Source organism: Oratosquilla oratoria, chromosome 8, assembly GCF_046742065.1.
Source record: "Oratosquilla oratoria isolate Oo_2021 chromosome 8, ASM4674206v1, whole genome shotgun sequence".
Lineage (NCBI taxonomy): Eukaryota > Metazoa > Arthropoda > Malacostraca > Stomatopoda > Squillidae > Oratosquilla > Oratosquilla oratoria.
The window spans coordinates 60,020,099-60,041,511 of record NC_134784.1 but is presented as its reverse complement, the minus strand read 5'-3'; the positions used below and the strand labels follow the sequence as shown (position 1 = coordinate 60,041,511).

Genomic DNA, 21,413 nt, shown 5'->3' with positions numbered 1-21,413 from the left:
AAAGTTGATTGATGCGTTGCGTTTATGATATCGATTGATAATGCAATGATTGATCACGGGTAAGTTGTGTTTGCTCTGATCCTTTCATCAATGGTGATGACATTCAGGGATTGCCAAATGATGGATAATGCATGAAAAACGTTGAATCTTGCCGCGGGAGCGATTTTTTTGTGGGGGATCGCTCCCGCTATTGGATTTGTGAGAGCGACATTGGAACTTTCCCGAGCGAAATCGGTCGTCGCACCCATGTATTTTTTCGCTGACATATATATATATATATATATATATATATATATATATATATATATATATATATATATATATGTATATGTATATATATATCTATATATATACACATATATACAGTGATACCTTGAGATACGATCGCCCTAACATACGAAAATTTTGAGATACGATGTGGTGATGCACGATAATTTGAAATGCCAACGGTAGGTGGGAGACTGTTCGCTCAGCTCCCGACGATTCCTGATGTTTCAGTTGGTGTGTTGTCTTTTCGTTTATATCTTCGCTGTTTGTTCGTCGTGTTTATGCCTGTTTTGTGTATTATCATTTTTATTTTTGTGTATAACCATGGGTCCCAAAGGTAATGACAAGGATAGTGAAAAGAAAATCTCGATGGAGGTAAAATATTAAATAATTGCAAAACATGAGCGTGGTGTGTGGGTGAGTAACATAGCTAAAGAATATGGGCGCAGTGCATTAACAATATCCACGATCATTAAGCAGAAATATGCAATAAAGAAGGTGCAGCCTTCTAAAGGCGTCACCATTATTTCGAAGCTTAGAACAGGCCTACATAATGAGATGGAGCTTACTTACTTACTCCGCTGGATCTTGAACCTCAGGTAGATTCTGGTCCACCAACAGTAATCCTCTCCATGCCCTTCAGTCCTGTGCTGCTTCCATCTAGGTTTGCTTTATTTAGAGATGGAGCGCCTACTTTTAATATGGATTAAGGAGAAGGAATTGGCTGGTGACGCTGTTACGGAAACAATAATTTCAGAAAAGGCTATTACTATCTTCCAAGACCATGATGTAGCTAGGAAGGAGGGAGAACCATCGGAAGGTACTGTTGGTGAGGAATTTAGAGGCAGTTGTGGATGGTTTGAAAAAAAAAAAACAACGAACTGGCATTCACTCTGTAATTAGGCATGTAGAAGCATCCAGTGCAGATGGTAAGGTAGCTGAAGACTTCATAAAGATTTTGAATCTATTGAAGCTCAAGGATACATACGGCAGCAAGTTTTCAACTGCGATGAAACCGGGCTGTTTTGGAAAAAAAAAATTCCTAGGCGCACATTTATTACCGCAGAACAAAGCCTACCCGGCCACAAGCCTATGAAAGATGGGCTTACTCTTGCCCTTTACGCTAACGCTAGCGGCGACTGTAAAGTTAAGCCGTTAATTGTGTACCACTCTGAAAACCTCAGGGCCTAAGCTCATAAAGTTTTGAAAGACAAATTACAAGTTATATGGCGAGCAAATACTCGTAGTAAGGCATAGGTGACCCGTCAGTTTTTTATAGAGTGGATGAACTTAGTTTTTGGCCCGGCTGTCAAGAAATAATTAACGGAGAATGGTCTCCCACTTAAGTGTCTCCTCTTGGATAATGCTCCTGGTCATCTTCCAGGCCTTAAGGATGACATCTTAGATGAATTAAAATTCATAAACCTTGTGTATCTGCCCGCAAATACAACGTCTATCCTCCAGCCCATGTACAAAAAGTCACCTCTAATCTTAAGAAATTTTTCACAAATCAGCTCTCCAAACGTTGCTTCGAAGTTAGCGAAAACAACAACCTAACATTACATGAATTTTGGAAAGACCATTACAACATCATAGATCTTTCCTGGCAAAGGGGTTACCAGAAGAACCTTGAACTCGACCTGGTAACCTATGGCCTGGTGTTGGGGCAGAGCAAGACTTTGAGAGATTTGAACAACCACAAGAACCACCTGTTGAGGAGGAGATCGTGTCCATTGGTCGTTCCATGGGGCTGGAGGTAGACGAGGCAGACATTGCTGGTCTTGTTGAGGAGCATACTGAAGAGCTCACGACGGAGGAGCTGAAGGAGTTACAGGAGATGACCCACTCAGAGGTGATGCTGGAACTCAGCAATGAGGAGGAGGTCGAGCAGGAGGAGGTGCTAACTTCACGCAAATTTCGTGATATCCTTGCCAAGTGGCAAGAAGTGTCTGATTTTGTAGAGAAAAAGCACCCTGAGAAATTGTCTACAGGGAGAGCAAGTGCCTTATATAATAATACATGCCTTTCACACTTTTGCAACATATTAAAAAATGGCAGAAACATACCACACTTGATTGTTTTCTCTTAAAGTGACCACGCAGTAAAGGTAATGAAGGTGAGGCCAAAAGGTCCAGATGTGAAAGTGAAAGCGATGATAAAAAAATAAATTGGAAAAAAGAGTAACCAAAAAAATTAATTGAAAAATAAAAATAGTTTAGCATTGTTTTTAATCATATAAAAAAGGAAAATCTTAGTTATTTTCATTTAATTTGTATTAATATGTGTGCGTTTATAATGTTTAATTGTGTGTTCACCATTACCCACTGTACGTGTGTGTGCATCGTGCGCTAGCTCTCGTTGCCCTCTCTCCTTCCCTCCTCCTCCTGGCTCACACCTCCATTCGCCACTATCACCTGTCTCTGTGGTATGATATGATAAATAACATTTATCATTGTTATTTATTATTTTATCATTGTGTGTGTTATTATTCATGTATTTGTCTGTAAAATGTGCTTGCTTTGTGTGATTTAAGTTTGTTTTGGGGTAATTTCGTATCGTTGGAATGGATTAATTCTATTTCCATTAATTTATTGTTTTGAGATACGATTTTTTGGCATACGACGGCGGTCACAGAACGAATTAATTTCTATCTCAAGGTATCACTGTATATATATATATATATATATAATATATATATATATATATATATATATATATATTTACCTATTGATCTTAGCAAGTTGTAGTGTGTGTGTGTGTGTGTGTGTGTGTGTGTGTGTGTGTGTGTGTGTGTGTGTGTGTGTGTGTGTGTGTGTGTGTGTGTGTGTGTGTGTGTGTTTGTGTGTAATAAAACCAATTGGAAAATAAAATGAAAGGTGACCGAACGTTTTCGTCTATTTCAAACGTTCGGTCACCTTTCATATTATTTCCGAATGGTTTTATTACACATTTTGTGAGTCACGTGTTTTTGTGGTTTATTTGCATATATACACACACACACACACATATATATATATATATATATATATATATATATATATATATATATATATATATATATATATATATATTATATTTCGGGCGCAGATTCTCACTAATACACACTGTGTTAAACACGACAGCATTTTGACACTGATTAATTTTCTTACTGAGATTTTCAATTTTTCTCACAGTAGATCTCATTTCAGGGGGGTAGGCAAATACAAGCCTTCCATAGTCTTCCATATTTAATTGATATTTCGACTTCAGGGAGTCATCTTCAGTATATACATACACTGTATGTTTGTGTGTATCTATATATAAGACTGAAGCAATTCTAAACAGTGAGTTTTACATGATTTTTCAACAGTCTAACGGCAATATGCTTAAAAACATGAACATTTCGGTCATTGACATTTTAGATTCCAATGAAAGTGGGAAGTGGCGTTCCATAGGTGTCAGTATTTGAACTATTATTGTTTCATATTCATATGAATGACCTGGATATAAATTTGCACTCATGTATCTCTAGATTTGCTGGTGACACGAAGATATATAAAGAAGTAACTAATTACAAGGATGCAATTTCTATGCAGAAAGAGATGAACTATGTACTTAGAGTGAATAGTGGCAGATGAAGTTCAATAATGAGAAATGCACAGAAGTACATATGGGTTATAAGATACCTACTTTTCAATTACAGTATAAAAAGTAACTGGTAAATTGAATTAGACTGAAAAAAATTTAGGGGTAATAGTTGATAAAAAAAATAAAACAATCTAAGCAATGCAATGATGCAGTAAGAAAATAAGATATTAGGATTTATATACTATAGTAGTGATTAAAAAACTAAAAGAGTGATACTAAAATGTTATACAGCATCGATCAAATACTGTGTCCAAGCAAACACAGACTTACTGGAACGTGTGCAAAGAAGAGCAACTAAAATAATTCCTAGTATTGCTCATTTACTCTAAGACATGTAATAATATTCTTATTTAACCTCTAAAACTCCATTGCTCTGAGGATCTTCTGGATCTTAAATAACTTACATAATTCTTCCAAGATTTTGTTATTAAATTCAGTTCCATTATCTGAAACTAAGATTTTAGGTGTCGTGAAATTACAGATTATCTTATCATAGATTACTGAAGCAATTGTTTCAGCTTTCTTATTTGGAATGGGTTGTTAGATATAAAATCTTGAAAAATAATCAATGGCAACAAATACATATTTATGTCCATTCTTAGACATAGGTAACTCCAATGTATCTATGTGAACTCTTTCCCAAGGTTTCTGCTGAATGGGATATGACAATATAGGAGCAGATTTTGGTGTATTTCCTTTCACATTAGCACATTCAAAAAAAAAATTCTATGTAATCATATTTCTTCATACCTGGCCAAAAGTATTTAAGTTGTGCTTGTCTATAAGTTTTATCCTTTCCTGGATATGAACTACAATCATTATTGTGAAGTAACTTCAATACTTCTTTTACAAGAGTTTGTGGTATTACCAACTGATTCACTGGGCCTCTAGAAATATCTTTTCCACTTACAACTGATTTTGTATACAAAAGTCCATTAGTCAAATGAAATTTCTCTATCTTATACCCTTTGGTAGTTTTGGAGGATTTCCTCTTGGGTTCATCAAATACTGGGCTAATGAGTCACATGTCTTATCCCTCTGTTTTCTTATTAGCTCACCTATACCACAAACATAATTTATCAACCCCGTCGTTGGTTGGCTAATGTTTCTAGAAGGTGCATCTGCTGCAACATTCATTCTACCCGGAATATATTCAAACTTAACCTCATAGCACTGAAGTATAGCAAACAATTTTGCTAGTCTGCCCCTAAGATTCTTATACTTAGATAAGTTTTGAATAGCTGTATGATCAGTCCAGACTGTGATTGGATATCCCAGCATCATATCTCTAAAACTTTCTAATAAATATATCACTACTAAAGTTTCTCTTTCTGTTATAGAGTAGTTTCTCTCTGCACAATTACAAAGTCCAGATGTGTAAGCTATTGGTTTCAAAGTTCCATTTCTCTCTTGCATCAGTATGCCTCCTAACCCTATGTCAGATGCATCAGTACAAAGAATGAACTCTTTATCATAGTCTGGAAATATGAGAACTGAAGAACTCGTAAGTTTATCTTTCAATTTGTCAAAAGCTTGCTGTTGTGCAGGTCCCCACATGAACTTTGAGGCTTTCCTCAACAAAGAACTTGATGGATTAGCTATGTCTGCATATCCTTGGATAAATTTTCTATAATATCCTGTCAATCCCAAGATACTTCTAACTTTATCTATATTGTTTGGAACTGGAAAATTCTTTACTCCTTCAACCTTTGAATTTACTGTACTAGGTCTATGCCTGTCTATCTTATGTTTCAAATGAATAACACTGCAAAAACTTACAATTTTCAAGTTTCACTTTCAATCCTTCTTCAACTAGTTTTGAGAATATCAAATCTAATTTCTTAAAATGCTCAGCCGCCGTTTGGAAAAATATTAAAATATCATCTAGAAATGTACTGGCATTGTTTTCTAACAACCCATCTAGAACTGTATTCATTAATCTTATGTAAGTTAATGGACTATTACATAACCCAAATGGTATTCCTTTGAACTCATAGTGTCCCGTTGGGGTAGAAAATGCTGTGAATTCTCGTGAGTCTTCATGCAACTCTATTAAAAAAAAAAAAAAAAAAAAAAACAGAGTTGTTATCTGTAGTGCTAAAATATCTATTCTCAGTTCCCAAACTTCTAAGAATGTCCCCTATCACTGGTAATGATAATCGGTCACTTATGGTATCCTTATTCAATTCCCTATAATCAATAACTGGACGAATGTTACCATCTGATTTTGGCACCAGAATCAAAAGGAAGCTCCACTCACTTTTACTATGTTCAGTAATATCCTGCGTTAACATTTCAGTGATCAGTTTATCTATAATGGCTAGTTTAGAATGTGGTACTCTGTAGGGTAGTATATAGATAGGTTGAGTCCCTGGTTTTAATTTAATCTGATATTTTAAAACAATCGTTTTGCCTAAGGCGTCCCCCGGCAAAACAATTGCTTTATTATGCTTCACAAGCAAAGCAACTAAGTTTTCGTCCAAATCATGGCAACTAGTAGGTTCTAGATTATTCTTACATTTCTTCCCCAACTCTGTTTCTTCCTGAACTGAACAGATTGATGAAATTGGTAATTTCACCTCCTCAGTACTCTCATTTAAAATCTTAATGGGTTTTGTAAACACCTAAAGACATCCTATTTGTGTACTTTTTCTTAAGACCATGTCTTTATTCAAAGTATTAATCACTAATATTTCTACCATGTTCTTATTTGACTTATAGATCCCTGAGTCCAATTTCAAACCTTTTAATCCAATTGATTCTGGGATGGTTAAATTTCAGAGTCTACAGAACTCCCTTCAACTGCACTTCCACCCTGTTAATTGCTCTGAAGTGTAATAATGTCGATTTTATCACGCCACCATCCACAATTTGCAAGGCTTCATTTGTAGTTGTTGAATTAGTAATTTCTGGGATTTCTTGAACATCTGTGTTGGGTTCACTGCATGTGACTTTACTTTCTGTTGGTCTGGACCGCTCTCCCTCGTTATCTAAAATATAATTGTTATCTTTCCTATCTATTTCTAGGGATTCTTTGATTCCTGTCACTTTCTGTTGGTCTGGACCGCTCTCCCTCGTCATCTAAAATATAATTGTTATCTTTCCTATCTATTTCTAGGGATTCTTTGATTCCTGTCACTGGCTTTAAGTCTGGTTGATTTAAAAATGGGATTAACTGTGATTTCACTAAGATCCCTAACTCAGCAGGACATATGACCATGTTCTCTTTTCTCATAGTTGCAAATCCTATCAGTAAATCTCCTGGGAAAACAGATTCTTCTACAACTATCACTGGAATGTGCAAATGTTCATTTTTATATAAGATGACTTCTAATTCAACCTTACCTAATGTTTTTAACTGATTTCCAGTTACTCCTTGCAATGAGTAATGGATTGGTTCCAAGATTTTCACTCCTGGTTTCAATTGGTTTAAAACTCTACTAGTTATAACATTAACTACAGATCCTGTATCAATAAATATTTGAATAGGTTTATTGAACACTCTACCAGCAATGAGAGGTCCTACAGAAGTCCTTCCAATTGTTATAGTCAGTTTACAACTATCTATGATGTTGGAGTTTTCTTCCGCCCTTCTATTACTCATATCCCTACACAATACTGTCTAGGTGTATATATATGAGGATTTCTATAATATTGTTTTATTCTGTGTCTGAGGGTTTACCTCTTGTTTCGGGATGCATACGAAAATTTCTACATTCATGTGTTCTATGTCCTATCCCTTTATGATACATGCAGAAAGGTTGGTTTCTACAATGATATTCATCATAACCCTCATGTTTGCAATTTCTACAAATAGTTCCATAATAACAGTCTTGTGCTTTATGCCCTCAAGTATTACAATTGTAACATTCTATTCTAGCATCCCTTGAAGTGCTTCTAACTCTGAGTTCAGATCCTCTGTTTCTATAATCACTTCTAGAGTTCCTAGTTTCTTTCTGTTGTTCAACTGTCATCACCTATGGCCTAATTGCTTTAGATTCACTATACCCTTGAAAAAGATAATCTACCTCCCCTAAATTCATAGTTCCCTTGAGAGTCTTTATACAGCTTTTCTGCCATTAATTCGTCAAAACTTTTTATTAGCTATGCAAATGTGATTAATTTGATACCCTGAGAAATTTTCATTTTATTACTAGATCTTTCTATCCGATCTGAATCTTTTAATATAGAATTCATGTCCTTAGACCATCTGTCTAGTTTTGCTAAATATTCTATGTCTGGTTCATTTGTTTTTACTTTCTTTATCATTCTAACCAAAGACCTGATAGGATCTTGATTACACTTTGACATAAAATGTTTGAATGCCTTTTTATAAGCTTCATTTTGGTTTACATCTTCCATTTGCTGGAAATTTATTATAAGCATAGCTCTACCCTTCTCAGTATCTACATTTTTTTTCTATTTTCCTTTTTTCATCTGTTATATCTTTGCTTACAATCAATGTATCAACCAAACTAAGAAACCTATTAACTCCCAAGGTGTTTTCATCGCCTGTGAATTTGGGATTATTTACATTTGAGGTATAAACCTCATGTCTTAATACATTAGTGTTAGTGGTCATACCTTCAGTGTTTTTAAAGTCGATTTGACTTGACGCCTCCACGTACGTCAACCTCGTCATCCCTCGTCAGTCCTTGTTCACTGCCTTGTATTGGTTGTACACTCCTTAATTCGCTGTAGTAGTTGTAGCTCGTCCCCTCGTTCCTCGTAGCTCGCTGTACCTCTTTCACTTGTAGTAGTTGATCGTGGTGTTGTAGACCCTTCGTTCCTTGTCTTGTCGTCACTTGGAATCATCATAAGCGTGGTTGTGGTTGCGGTCGTGGTTGTGGTTGTGGTCCGCGTGGTTGTGGTTATGCACTGTAGATTGGTGTACCCTTACACCCGTAGACTTATCTTGCACTCAGTCTTGTAGTTTGCTACACTCACCAGTCTTGTAGTCTCTTCGGAGCCTTTTCTATTCACTCGGTTCGTCCTGTAGCTGTCTTCACTTTCTTATCCCCACCGCTGCCACCACTTTCGACCCCCATCACTTTTTGTTCCTGTCTCTCCGTAATTACTGGTTTAATTCAGGTTAACTGTTCTCTTCTATGGTATATTTCTTCATTCACTTTCCTTTTACCATATCTTGCTTTAGAAAGTAATGTTTCTTGATGGGGTGAATTAAACGGAGGTATATATATATATATATATATATATGTGTGTGTGTGTGTGTGTGTGTGTGTGTGTGTGTGTGTGTGTGTGTGTGTGTGTGTGTGTGTGTGTGTGTGTGTGTGTGTGTGTATTTTTCTTTCTTTTCTTTTCTTGAATATTATACACCAAGGGACTCCCGCCTGGGATCCTCAGTCCACTCACTAAGTCACTTCTGCTCCGACGTCACTACCTTATCCATCCAATGATCTTTAATGTAAGTGCCTCCCCTAAGGGCATGACTTTTCTTCCATGTACCAATATTTTTTTCTCCTCCTCCACCCTTCTCCAATCGTCTTAAGAAATACTGCTTACACAAGCGATATTATTCAACGCCTTCGCTGCTTGTGTTTTATAAAAATCCAACACATAAAATAAATTCTCGTCACCTACCCCTCTATATACCTACTTATCTACCTTTATCTACCATCCTCTTACATTTACATTATAAAGACAGACTGAAAGAACTAAATCTATATCCTTTAACGTTTAGGAGATTGTGTATGTGGTGACCTTGTAGTAGTTTTAGTTCGGAACAACGGCAGGACAAATAAAAATCAACACAAAATATCTAATCTCTTTCTTTTGGTAATTAGCCACAAGGTGCGACACTAGAAGTGTCACATGAGAAATATAGGTGAAGCTCGGACTAAGGCCACAGCTTAGTGGAACTTATGGTTGTAGCTGTACGTGGAGCCTAACGTCAGCGAGGCGGTAGCAGATGATGACGGCGAGGCTCGATGGGACAGCTAGAAGACTGGACGAGGAGATGTAGTTTGTGCGCTGGTCGGTCTGATCGGTACTGTTCTGTCCATCTCGGCGAAACGCCGACCTTTTAAAGGAGGCTGGCGGGAACGTGAGGAGCTTTCCAAGTTCCTGATTGGCTGACCGCTGGCTGGCAGGGACACCCTTGCGAACTACGCTTGCCAACTACAGGAACTTGGAAAGGCTAGCTCCGAAGATTTCTTTGATTAGTGTGTGACGGGTCGTAGGATGTATCACGTCACTACACCACTCCCCCCGCTCTTCAAAAGCGGGCGTCGAGGAGGATAGGGAGCGACGCGCGCGACGTATTTGAACCTGTCTGGCCTTCGGATCAATCGCCCCGAACGAGTGGTCATGCCGTCAGGGGGAATGTCTGGCGAGGAGGGCCTTGATGGAGGGGGGCTCGAGTGCAGGGTGGTGTTGTCGAGGTCGGAGGCCTGGCGATGGGAGGTCGGTTGAGTATGGAGCTGTGGAGACATAAGGTTGGGTGAGAATTGTTGCATTGCATGGTAGAGCGGGGGCGTGGGGTGGGGAGGATCTTGGGGGGTGCCGGGAACAGTTGTAGAAGGGTGTGGTTGTGGGATAGGAGAAGGATAAGGGTTCGCCGTCGCGTACGCGTGATCTGTGTGAGTTTGGGGGGCTGCTGCAGGTGCTGTGGTAGTGGGGAGTTAGGGGCAGGAGGGGAGTATTGGTTTGGAGGGGAGAGTTTTTCGGGGGGTGGGGAATGACTTGGTTCGGTGGTGAGGATGGGGTTAGGACCATGTTGTAAGAGGTATTGTAGTGGCCCTGGAGTTTTGGTAGGGGGAGTGGTGGGGAGGTGGGCCGGCTTGAGCCTGTTGATGGAGACGCGATCCAGTTTGGCATCTCGGTTGATCAGGAAGTGTATTGTTGATCTGGTGAGAACTCGGAAGGGGCCATCGTATGGGCGTTGAAGAGGAGTTCGTTTGGAGTCTCGCCTGAGGAAGACGTAGTCACTTGTAGACAGGGCCGGGGGAAGGTGCTCCGGTTGAGGTTGTGGTGGGCGAGGGGGGGTTGGACGGGTGTTGGCGAATGTCTCCTTGATAAGTTGGAGGAGAGCGTGACGGTCAGGATCGCCGACGGCAGGCATGGCAATTTCCCCAGGGAGGCGAAGGTTCTCAGCGTAAAGTAGCTGAGATGGGGAAATGTCGTTGTCGACCTTTGGTGTGACGCGGATCGTGAGAAGCACCAGGGGAAGGGCGTCGACCCAGTCGCATGAAGGTTGTGCCTTAAGCGACTCCTTCAGTTGGCGGTGGAACCGTTCCACGAGTCCATTGGCTTGGGGGTGGTAAGCGGTAGTCCGGTTGCGTTTGGTGCCAAGGAACCTGAGGAGGCTAGACCATAGGTCAGATTCGAACTGAGGGCCCCTATCGGTGACAATGATGTAAGGTGCGCTGAATCTGGATATCCAACCGGAGAGGAAAGCACGGGCGGTCGTCTCGGCGGATATATCCGGAAGGGGGATCGCTTCTGACCACCTGGTGTACCTGTCGATACACGTAAGGAGGTAACGCATGCCATGAGAAGGCGGAAGGGGGCCCACAATGTCCACATGGACTGACTGGAAACGTGCCGTGGGTGTAGGAAAACGCTGGAGTTGTGCGTGGACGTGGCGCGTAACCTTAGCCGTCTGGCAGGGGAGGCAGGTCCGGGTCCATTGTCTGACATCCTTGTTGATGCCTGGCCAGACGACTCGATCCGTGATGAGGCGTTGTGTCGCGCAGATGCCCGGATAATTGTGGTCATGGAAGGAGGAGAAGACGTCCTTACGGTGGTAGGCGGGGATGTACGGGCGGGGTTTGCCTGTGGAGACGTCACACCACAATGGTACGGGGTTGTTAGGAAGCTGTCTTAGCTGTAAGGATGAGGTGTCGTGCATACGTAGGAGGCGGAGTTCACTGTCGTTATTCTGAGATGCGGCGATGCGTGAGTAGTCTATGCTGTGGTCAGGGAGGATGCTGGAGGTGATTCTAGACAAGGCGTCGGCCACCTGGTTATCCTCTCCCTTGATATACTCAATTCGAGTATCAAATTGGGAGAGGAATGACAGCTGCCGAGAGACTTTTGGGGAGTGATGGTCGGAGACCCTGTCAAGGGCATGGGCGAGTGGCTTGTGGTCTGTAAGGATGACGAAAGGCCGGCCTTCAAGGAAGTAAAGGAAGTGCTTGACGGCCGAGACTATGGCTAGCAGTTCCCTGTCAAAGGCGCTGTAGCAAATTTGAGGAGGGTCCAGAGGTTTGGAGAAAAAGGCGATAGGCTGGAGCTGGCCGTTGATCTTCTGTTGGAGGACGGCGCCAATTGCTGAGGAGGAGGCATCGGTGGTAAGGAATGTAGAGGCGTGAGCTACTGGGTAGGACAAGCGGGCGGCCTCAGCGATTGCCGCCTTGACTTGCCCGAATGCTTGGGTCGCTTCGGAAGACCACTTCACAGGTTTGACCGACCTCTTGGAATGGTTCTTGGTGAGGTCGTTCAAGGGAGCGAGTTTTGCAGCTGCGTCGGGGACGAATCTATGGTAATAACTGACGATTCCTAGGAATCGTCGGAGCATTTTGATGGATGTTGGCTGTGGGAAGCCTTTTATGGTGTCGATTTTTTGAGGGAGAGGATACAGGCCTGCCGTTGAGATACGGTGTCCGAGGAAGTCGAGAGATGAAACTCCGAGGAGACACTTGGACGGGTGTACCCGGAGGCCATAATCTTGGAGGCGGCGGAAGAGGAGGCGGAGTTGTTGGCGGTGCTGGTCGTAAGTATCGGAGGCTACGAGGATGTCGTCGATGTAAACGGTGATGAAGTCGAAGTCTCTCAGGGCATGGTCTATGAACCTCTGGAACGTCTGGGCGGAATTCCGGAGGCCAAAGGCCATCATCTTCCATTCGAAGAGGCCAAACGGAGTGGCTATGGCTGTCTTCTGGACGTCTTCCGGCGCTACAGGGATGTGATGAAACGCCCTGACCAGGTCGATCTTAGAGAAAACCTGTTTCCCGTGAAGCTTGAAGTGGAAGTCCTGAGCGTGAGGGATGGGGTAGCGGTCGGGCTTTGTGATGCGGTTAAGTTGACGGTAGTCACCGCAAGCCCGCCATTGCTTGGGCGGTGGGAGTGGCTTGGGAACCATGTGGAGTGGTGATGCCCAAGCACTCTCCGATGGTTGGATGATGTCCTGGTTTAGGAGTTCTTGGAACCCCTGTTTGGCAGCGGCCAACTTTTCTGGGGAAAGTCGTCGAGGCTTACTGTATACTGGCGGTCCAGATGTCTGGACGTGGTGCATGATGTGAGGGGTGGTGGTGGTGTTGGTCTTGTCTGGCGATGTTAGCTAGGGAAACTCCTGCAGGATGCGTGCATAATCGCCATCGGGCTGGAGTGACGATATCTAGTGGGAAGTTGCGTTAGTGGTGGTTCCTGGTATGCTTGTTGTGCCGTGGTACAAGCAGTTATCCTTGGCGCTAACTACCATATTGTAGTGCTGGAGGAAGTCGTAGCCAAGAATGGGTTGCTGTACCGCTGCTATGACGAATGCCCAAGGGAACTTGACATCGTGGAGTTCCAGGACGCTGTGGTGGCTGCCGTACGTTGCGATGGGCGTACCGTTGGCTGCAAGCAGGTCGTAGGATGGCCAACGTGTACCGTGGTTGGGTTCTTCCGTCGGGGGTATGATGTTGACGGCTGAACCTGTGTCTACCAGGAAGGATAGGCTAGAACGGCGATCATGCACTGAGAGGAGGGTGTGGGTATGGTTAGCGAGGGTAGGGGTGGTTACCGACCCCCGCGTTTGGCGTTTCCCTGCGACCAACTGCATGGTTGTGTCCATCTGAGCGCCTTGGCTCCGAAGCGGGTATGGTACCAGCAGGAGGTAGTATCCTGTCGTGGAGCGGGGCTACGTGGTGGTTGATGGCTTCCCTTCTCGGCTAAAAACTGGTTGAGCAAAGTCTTCATGTCGGCCACTTCCTGTCGTAGCTGCTGCACACTTTGGTCACTGGCACTATATGACACGGGAATGTTTTCACTCACAGCACTATTGTCACTAATACCTGGGTCGTCACTACACTGAACACTTTGCACTGGTTTGTCACTGGGGTGGAAGCTGCTGGCTGACCGGACTTGTACCGAGATATGACGTTGGAACAATCTATCTGCTATTTCGCAGTATTGTTTGTCGTCCTTATCGCCGGCTAGAGCTTCCAGGTGTAAGTGGAGGGCATCCGGCATCTTGGAGAGGTGCATGGAGCGGAGGAGTTCCTTGGGCAAAGACACCTTTGCCCGGGTGTTGAGGGCGGCCATACGGGTGTATAATTGTGACGGGGTGATGTCGCCGAGTTCACTATGCTGGATATCTCGGTAGAGCTGGTCATCGGGCTTGGTGTAAAGCTTTCGTAAGGAAGTCTTGAGGGCGGAACACTTGCCTTCTTGCGGAGGAGAGGAGACGACGTTACGGACAAGGGCGATGACGTCCGTTGGTAGAGCGGCAATGTACGCGCCGAAGGCTTGGAGGTCCGGCACGTTACCTTGAGTGGCTAAATAGGCCTCTGTGTGAACTAGCCAGCTCTCCAAGTCACGGGAGAAACTGGGAAGTTTCACTTGTATGTTTTCCATAATCCTGGTTGTCCTTCACCGGGGTCACCACTTTGTAGTAGTTTTAGTTCGGAACAACGGCAGGACAAATAAAAATCAACACAAAATATCTAATCTCTTTCTTTTGGTAATTAGCCACAAGGTGCGACACTAGAAGTGTCACATGAGAAATATAGGTGAAGCTCGGACTAAGGCCACAGCTTAGTGGAGCTTATGGTTGTAGCTGTACGTGGAGCCTAACGTCAGCGAGGCGGTAGCAGATGATGACGGCGAGGCTCGATGGGACAGCTAGAAGACTGGACGAGGAGATGTAGTTTGTGCGCTGGTCGGTCTGGTCGGTACTGTTCTACCCATCTCGGCGAAACGCCGACCTTTTAAAGGAGGCTGGCGGGAACGTGAGGAGCTTTCCAAGTTCCTGATTGGCTGACCGCTGGCCGGCAGGGACACCCTTGCGAACTACGCTTGCCAACTACAGGAACTTGGAAAGGCTAGCTCCGAAGGTTTCTTTGATTAGTGTGTGACGGGTCGTAGGATGCATCACGTCACTACAACCTTATCTATGTTTTTAGAATACTTAAAGGGATAGATGATATAATTATTTGTCATATGCTTGTCTGAATATTTTTGAAACTATACGTGTTTGATAAAACTACATTATCAGGTCATCTATTCCACCAGTTTAACACTGTTACTATGAAATGTTGCCTTATTTCAAGCCATGCTCTAGATTAATTTTGTAGTTATGACCCCTTGTTATATTATTTTCTAATCCTAAAAAGAAAAATCTCAAAAGTTGAGTTTATATCTTTAATCTTTATTTTCACATTCTATTTTGATAACTAGCTATAATGGCCTGGCATTTTTATATGGTATTAACAAATAACTCCTTATTTTTAGTTAGACATCTCAAAATTGCTCATACCAAGCATGTATGGTCCAATTGGATCTTGATGTGAAGGATACTCTTATGTTTTTATTTTTATTCTTTACACATCTGTACATGAATAAAACAAATATAATAAAACAAAATTAGATAAACAAATGCTTATCAACTCCCTCTGAATGAACCCATTCACTGATATAACAATATGAACAAAATATATTGGCGTTAGTCACAATAGAATCTGTAAAGGCGTCATAAATAGATATTGGTCCTGTCATTTTAAGTTTATGTAGCTTTGAATTATTTTCTGCATCACACTATCCCATACACAAAGTACACTACATTCAGACACATCTATAGCATCCCTATTTTTCTCTTTATCTTTGATTCTGCCCTTTCCTTTATTTCAGAATTCAAAACTTCCATGAGGAGTAATGGAAAATTCTTACTTGGACTCCAGAGACTAAGACATACAATTATCTCACCACCCTGCCACTCACATGCAATAAAGGTCATTGCAATGAGAAGACATCTAACCAAACAGAGCATTGTACACCTTCGATTGAAGCATTGAATTACCGTTATGAAAATAAGTATTCCTTGTACATTGAGATAGAATTTGGACGAGGCATAATGAGTCATCAAAGACTAATTGTAAAGAAACTACAAAACAAATTCAACAGAGTTCATGAGCAAAACCACCGATGTATAAACATTTTCCTGTTATTTTACTTTGTTTTTATTGTCGATTGTTTGGAATTTGTGAGAGTTTAGCAATGTGCATATATGCCTACTTTTCAGCAATATCGCTATCTGGTGTGTCCAAAGCACTAGTAACCTGTGGGTTGAGTTGGAATTTGAGGGTTGTTCCATAAAAAAAAAATCATTAACCCAATATACTCTTATTACCTTTGATCATCATACTATTCTTTTCTATATTTGTTTTGTGAAGTGTTGCAGTCATGGGATGTGGATCATTACCATACTGGTATTGAAAATTGCATGTTGTGTTGTCTGGATTGGGATGTCTGCCAGGATTCTTAGATCAGTTCTTGATTTCAGTTCAAATGAAAGGACTTCTCCTTGGGGGCCACATTTTATGGGGATTCTATCTTTATCTTCTAAGTCATAATCAATACTATGGGGTATTTTGCTACTACTATCTTGTTGGTGGTGGGTTTCAGGACCAAGAATTTTGGGTAGTCCAAGTCAGTGTCCACTTCATTTCCATATGGGTCAAATTGGTAGCTGGTAGAGTTAGGTAAGTTCATAAATACAAAATTGATTTTTGAGATGAGGGTTCCAGTCACTGATTTTGGTGTTTGCTCTTGTTAACATTAATGACAGCAAGTATCTTCATCTGTGGGAAGGGTGGACAGTTGCTGCAGTGTTACCAATATAGAATGATCTGGAGTTTATAGGTTGGAGGTAGGGTTCTTCCCTCTCTTCACAGAGATGTGTTGAGTTGTAGAGGATTGCTGCTCCCTCCTTGAGAACTCACTCATGGTTTGGATTGTTGTAAAGATAGCTGTGTTAGTTAATGCGAGAGTGTCAGTGTAAGAATTTGAGCTGAGATACGAGTATGCAAATTGAAGATTTTCCAGTTGCTTGATGTCTATGGATATAAAAGTGACAGTTCCTGCAGAGTTAAAAGGTCCTAGAGTATGACTACACTTGAGGGACCTTAAATATGACTATAAGGTCTGTCAATCTGTTTTGTCCTTTCTTAGCCTAGCTTCTTCCTGAGTGCAGTGAGAGAGACAAAGGGGAATCAATCCTCCCTATTTACCTTCTTGCACATACTCCCTTTCACATTATTTGTTCAATTTCTGGCCAGTGGCACCTGTTACCAGCTGGGCTCCACCAACTTCCTTTGGTTTTCTGGTGCAGGTGTCTGGCAGATTTGGAGGTTCATAATTTCCTGCATAGATAGGGAGCAATGAAAAGGGCACCCATGAAACAATAGGGTCAATTGAGACCTGATCCATCAGTCCCAAAGAAGGGAAGGTTAATGGTTGAAAGAGAAGGTATGAATGGTTCATCAAGGGCTGTTAAGACGAGGGTTCATTCATCAACACCTAACCTTCTTTTGTTAGGTTATCTAATCTTATGTTGTGCAGATGTGGGTATAAGAAAAGCCTTCACTGGTGTGGGGCTCTAGTTACCATAGGGTCTGAGGGTCACCATCAGACCATGGCCAGCATACTCCAAGCCTCCACTGCATGAAGGCTTTCCATGTAGGGAGGAAAGGGGCTTGTAAATATTGAACATGGATCTCTATTCCATGAGAAAGTTAGCCAGAGACCTCCTCCAGAACTATAATAATAGAATTCACAATTGACCATCGGTGTACACTATATGACTGGAACCTTAGAAATGTATATTGTAAATATCCAGTGGTAGTGTTCAAGGTACAGGGTGGAAAAAGGGGAAATATTAATAACCATTTACTAATTCATTTACAGAATGACTACTAATAATTCAGGGAATCAACCAAAACCAAAAACAGAATCAAGAGTTCATATAGTCTTCATGAAATAGCAACACTGCATTAATATCCTGTTCAAATCAACATATGATGAATTGTAACCCATAGTTGAAGAGTAAAGACTAACATATATATTCTTATAGTTTGCATTTACAGTATAATTCATTCCTCCATTTCATACATGCCTGAGCAAGGTATATCATTTACCTAGTTGTATTTTACGGGAAGAGAGCTATGCTCGTAGAGCCCGCTTTTGTATCTTTCCGCGTCCAGTTTGTTCTTAAAATCTTGTATATTTTAGCACAGACTGTTTCCTCATTCAGTTTGTTCCAGATATCTATCACTGTGTGGGAAGCTATTCTTTTTCAGAAGTCTTCTGTAACTGTCCTTCTTAAGTTTCTTCTCGTGTCTTCTTGTTTTTTGTTTTTTTTCTATCCCACTTTAGTAAGCCGTCTCTATCAAGAATTTCCATCCCTTTCATAATTCTGTAGATGGTTAGCAAATCACCTCTTTCTCTTCCTTGTTGGGTTGGTAGATTTAGTTTATCCAATCTTTGTTCGTATGTCAAATTAGAGAATGTTGGTGTCATCTTTGTCGTTGCTCTTTGAATTCTTTCTAGTTTCTTTATGTTTTTTATAACTAGGTGTACATAGTGCCGCAGTGTATTCCAATTTTGGTCTTATCAGTGTAACTAATATTTTCTTTTTATCATTTCACCATCCATGTAGTCAAAGGCTACATTCATTGATCTTGATAAGTTAAAAGTTTCTCCGACTAATTTGTTGACATGTTTGTCTGGTGTCATGTCATTAGAGATAGTTACTCCTAGATCCCTTTCCGAGTTAACTTTTATAACTTCCTTTGTACCAATTTTATATTGACCCGTGTAGGATGTACGATAGTTTAGGCAGCCGAGCGCTGCTGATATGCACCTGTATCCAATCATGTAAGGCAGTTTACGCCTAGAGATCTATGGTGTTTGATTAACTCCAAACATGGCGCAGTGATCACAGGTAGAGACGTACGCCCTATAACCTCCAGGAAGCCCTTGCCACGCCGCCACTCCACCTACACGCCTTCCCAATCACCCAGGGCCACCACCACTCACGGGCTCAGACAGTCAGCGGAAGCTATTCAGTCCTTGGCTTCGCTGTTTGCCGGCAGCCATGGCTCGTCAGCCACCAGGGTCCCACCCTCCGCAGCTCCGGAGAAATGTGAAATGGAACTGGAGCCGGCGTCTTTCAGGACCTGGAGGAGATCCATGGAGTGCTGGTTATCCCTCTGCATATTCAACCCGCACGACGCAGTGGCCCATGTGAGGCTACACTGCACTCCGGCTTTGCAACGCACCCTGGATGCGAAATACACGGTACAAGAATGGAACTCCCTCACCTTGGACGCGGCTCTGGATGCAATTAAGCAAATAGTCTTACGCGAGTGCAATCAGGCAGTGCTTTGGTCTGATTTCTTTAATGCATTACAGGAATCCAATGAGAGTGTTAACGATTATATCACAAAATGTTCACAAAAGGCTACAAACTGTGAGTTCAAATGCCCCCAGTGCAACCACTCCCTAGCAGAGTACATGCTATTGCCTAAATTGATTGTGGGGCTTAGGGATGAGGCGCTCCAACGCCACGTTCACCATCAATGTAACGATATCACGTGTGTCGAGACATTAAGAACGAGGTGCTGTTTATTCGAAGCAGCGCAGAGCCGCAGACAAATGCAGCAAAGCTGTGCTGGTGGGAGCCAGCTCGTACGGCTGGCAGCGACATAAGCGGCGAGTGTTCAGACCTGCAAGACGGATTGGCAGCAGCCGCGGGCAGACACCCGGAAATCCCCCACAGGCCCGCACATGTACAAATTGCGGCACGCCACGCACCTGAACGTGCACTCTGCCCCGCAAGAACTGCACGATATGACGGGTGCCGGAACCGTGGCCACTTTAAAAAGTGCTGCAGGAGCTCCCCCCGAGCCCAGCCCAAGAGTGATATCGCCGAAGTGTCGGGGGCTATCAGGTGTGCCGGCGCCCCACCTTCCCACCAACCCACAGTGTCAGTTATCGTCACCTATGGGTCCACACCTCAGGCGTTCACTGTAGACGCGGTGGCGGACACGGGCCCAAATCTGTGAAGTAGGGCCGGCGCTCCTGTCAGGGGTGGTTGCTACCTGCAAATCTACAAGCATGTGCCAACCTGCGAAACGTGGCTGACCTCCCATTGAAGTGGATGGGCACCGCAAAGTGCAGCATCGCCCTAGAGGCAAGACATCTATTTTGTGCAATCAGCCAAGGATCTCTCCCTATCTCTTGATGCCTGTAAGGGGTTATATCTGGTACCCGGGAGCTTCCCACACGTTTCCCCCGTAGCGGCACATGGCCAGCCCACACCAGAGACGAGACCACTCACCCAGCCACCACCTAGACCATCCACAGTACCTTTCTTTCCACCCGCTCGAGAAGAACGCAGCCAGGCTCGAGGATACCACCAGGTGGAGCTCCACCCGGACAGCTGCAAACTCACTACGTTCATCACGCCATGGGGTAGGTACAGGTATCGCTGCACATCTATGGGCCACTGCTCTGCTGAGGATACATACACGAAGCGGTTCGACGACGTCATAAAAAGGATAATAAGGAAGCACAAATAGGTGGATGACACCCTGTTGTACGACAGCAGCATCGAGGACGCATTTTGGTACGTCTACGACTTCCTGGAAACCTGCGCGACTAAGAGCATCACACTAAAACCGGATAAATTCCAATTCGCCAGGAGAGAGGCGGACTTCGTAGGGTTCAGGCTCAGCTGGGAGGAGTACAAGCCCACGGAAGATCGGCTGGCAGCCATCAGAAACTTCCCTATGCCGCCCCAGCCCACGATCACCGACATCAGAGATTGGTACGGATTCGTAAATCAGCTGACACCATTCCTCGCCACTGCTCCCGTCATGAACGTATTCCGGAAGCTCCTGAAGAAACTATCCGGCAAGTACGTCTACTGGGATGAGCAACTCCGTACCAAATTCCACCAGGCCCAGGACATCATCTGCTAACTCTCCAGGGACGGCCTGGAATAGTACGATAAGTCCCGCCCCACGGCACCCATCACCGACTGGAGCAATACTGCGGATGCTCATCCGCCAACACGCCCTTCTGCTGCAAAGGGGGCTGGCGCCTCGCGCTGTGTAGCAGCCGCCATCTCACCCCCACCGAGTCGGGCTACGCTGCGGTGGAGGGAGAGGCCCTCGCCGTTGCGTGGTGCCTGCAGAAAGCGAGTCGCTGTTCCTCCTTGGGTGCCCCAACCTCATCATCGTCACAGACCACCGCCCCCTGACTAAGCTACTGGGGGATCGGGCCCTGGCGGACATAGCAAACCCTCGCCTCCTTAGGCTCAAGGAGAGGACCCTACACTTCAAGTTCCAAGTTCCAGCAGGACCGATCTCGACCTTGACGAGGACCTAGCTGCAACAGTAGCTGCCGCAGTCTCGCGTGCAATCACGCAAGAAGGATTCGTGGTGGACGAAGAGTGCGTCAGAGAGGCCGCTGCCGCAGACCCAGTCTACCAGATGCTACTAGCAAAGTTCTCCGCT

At 43.3% G+C, this 21,413-nt stretch overlaps 1 protein-coding gene across 3 annotated transcripts in view; it reads left to right on the top strand.

The window, feature by feature from the left end:
- The window catches only part of LOC143027766 (neuroendocrine convertase 1-like), a 159,656-nt gene extending 141,657 nt beyond the window's left edge, over positions 1-17,999 (top strand). The window contains exons 13-14 of one of the 3 annotated variants that reach the window (XR_012966647.1): positions 15,745-16,595; positions 16,628-17,987. Coding sequence is in view for 2 of the 3 variants with exons in the window: in XM_076189294.1 (XP_076045409.1) it covers positions 15,745-15,769 (25 nt within the window). In the remaining variant the exon portion in view is untranslated. Of the gene's footprint in view, positions 1-15,744 lie in introns of all 3 variants that reach the window. The other 2 variants (XM_076189294.1, XM_076189293.1) reach the window with 2 other exon arrangements.
- Positions 18,000-21,413: the final 3,414 nt, after the last annotated feature.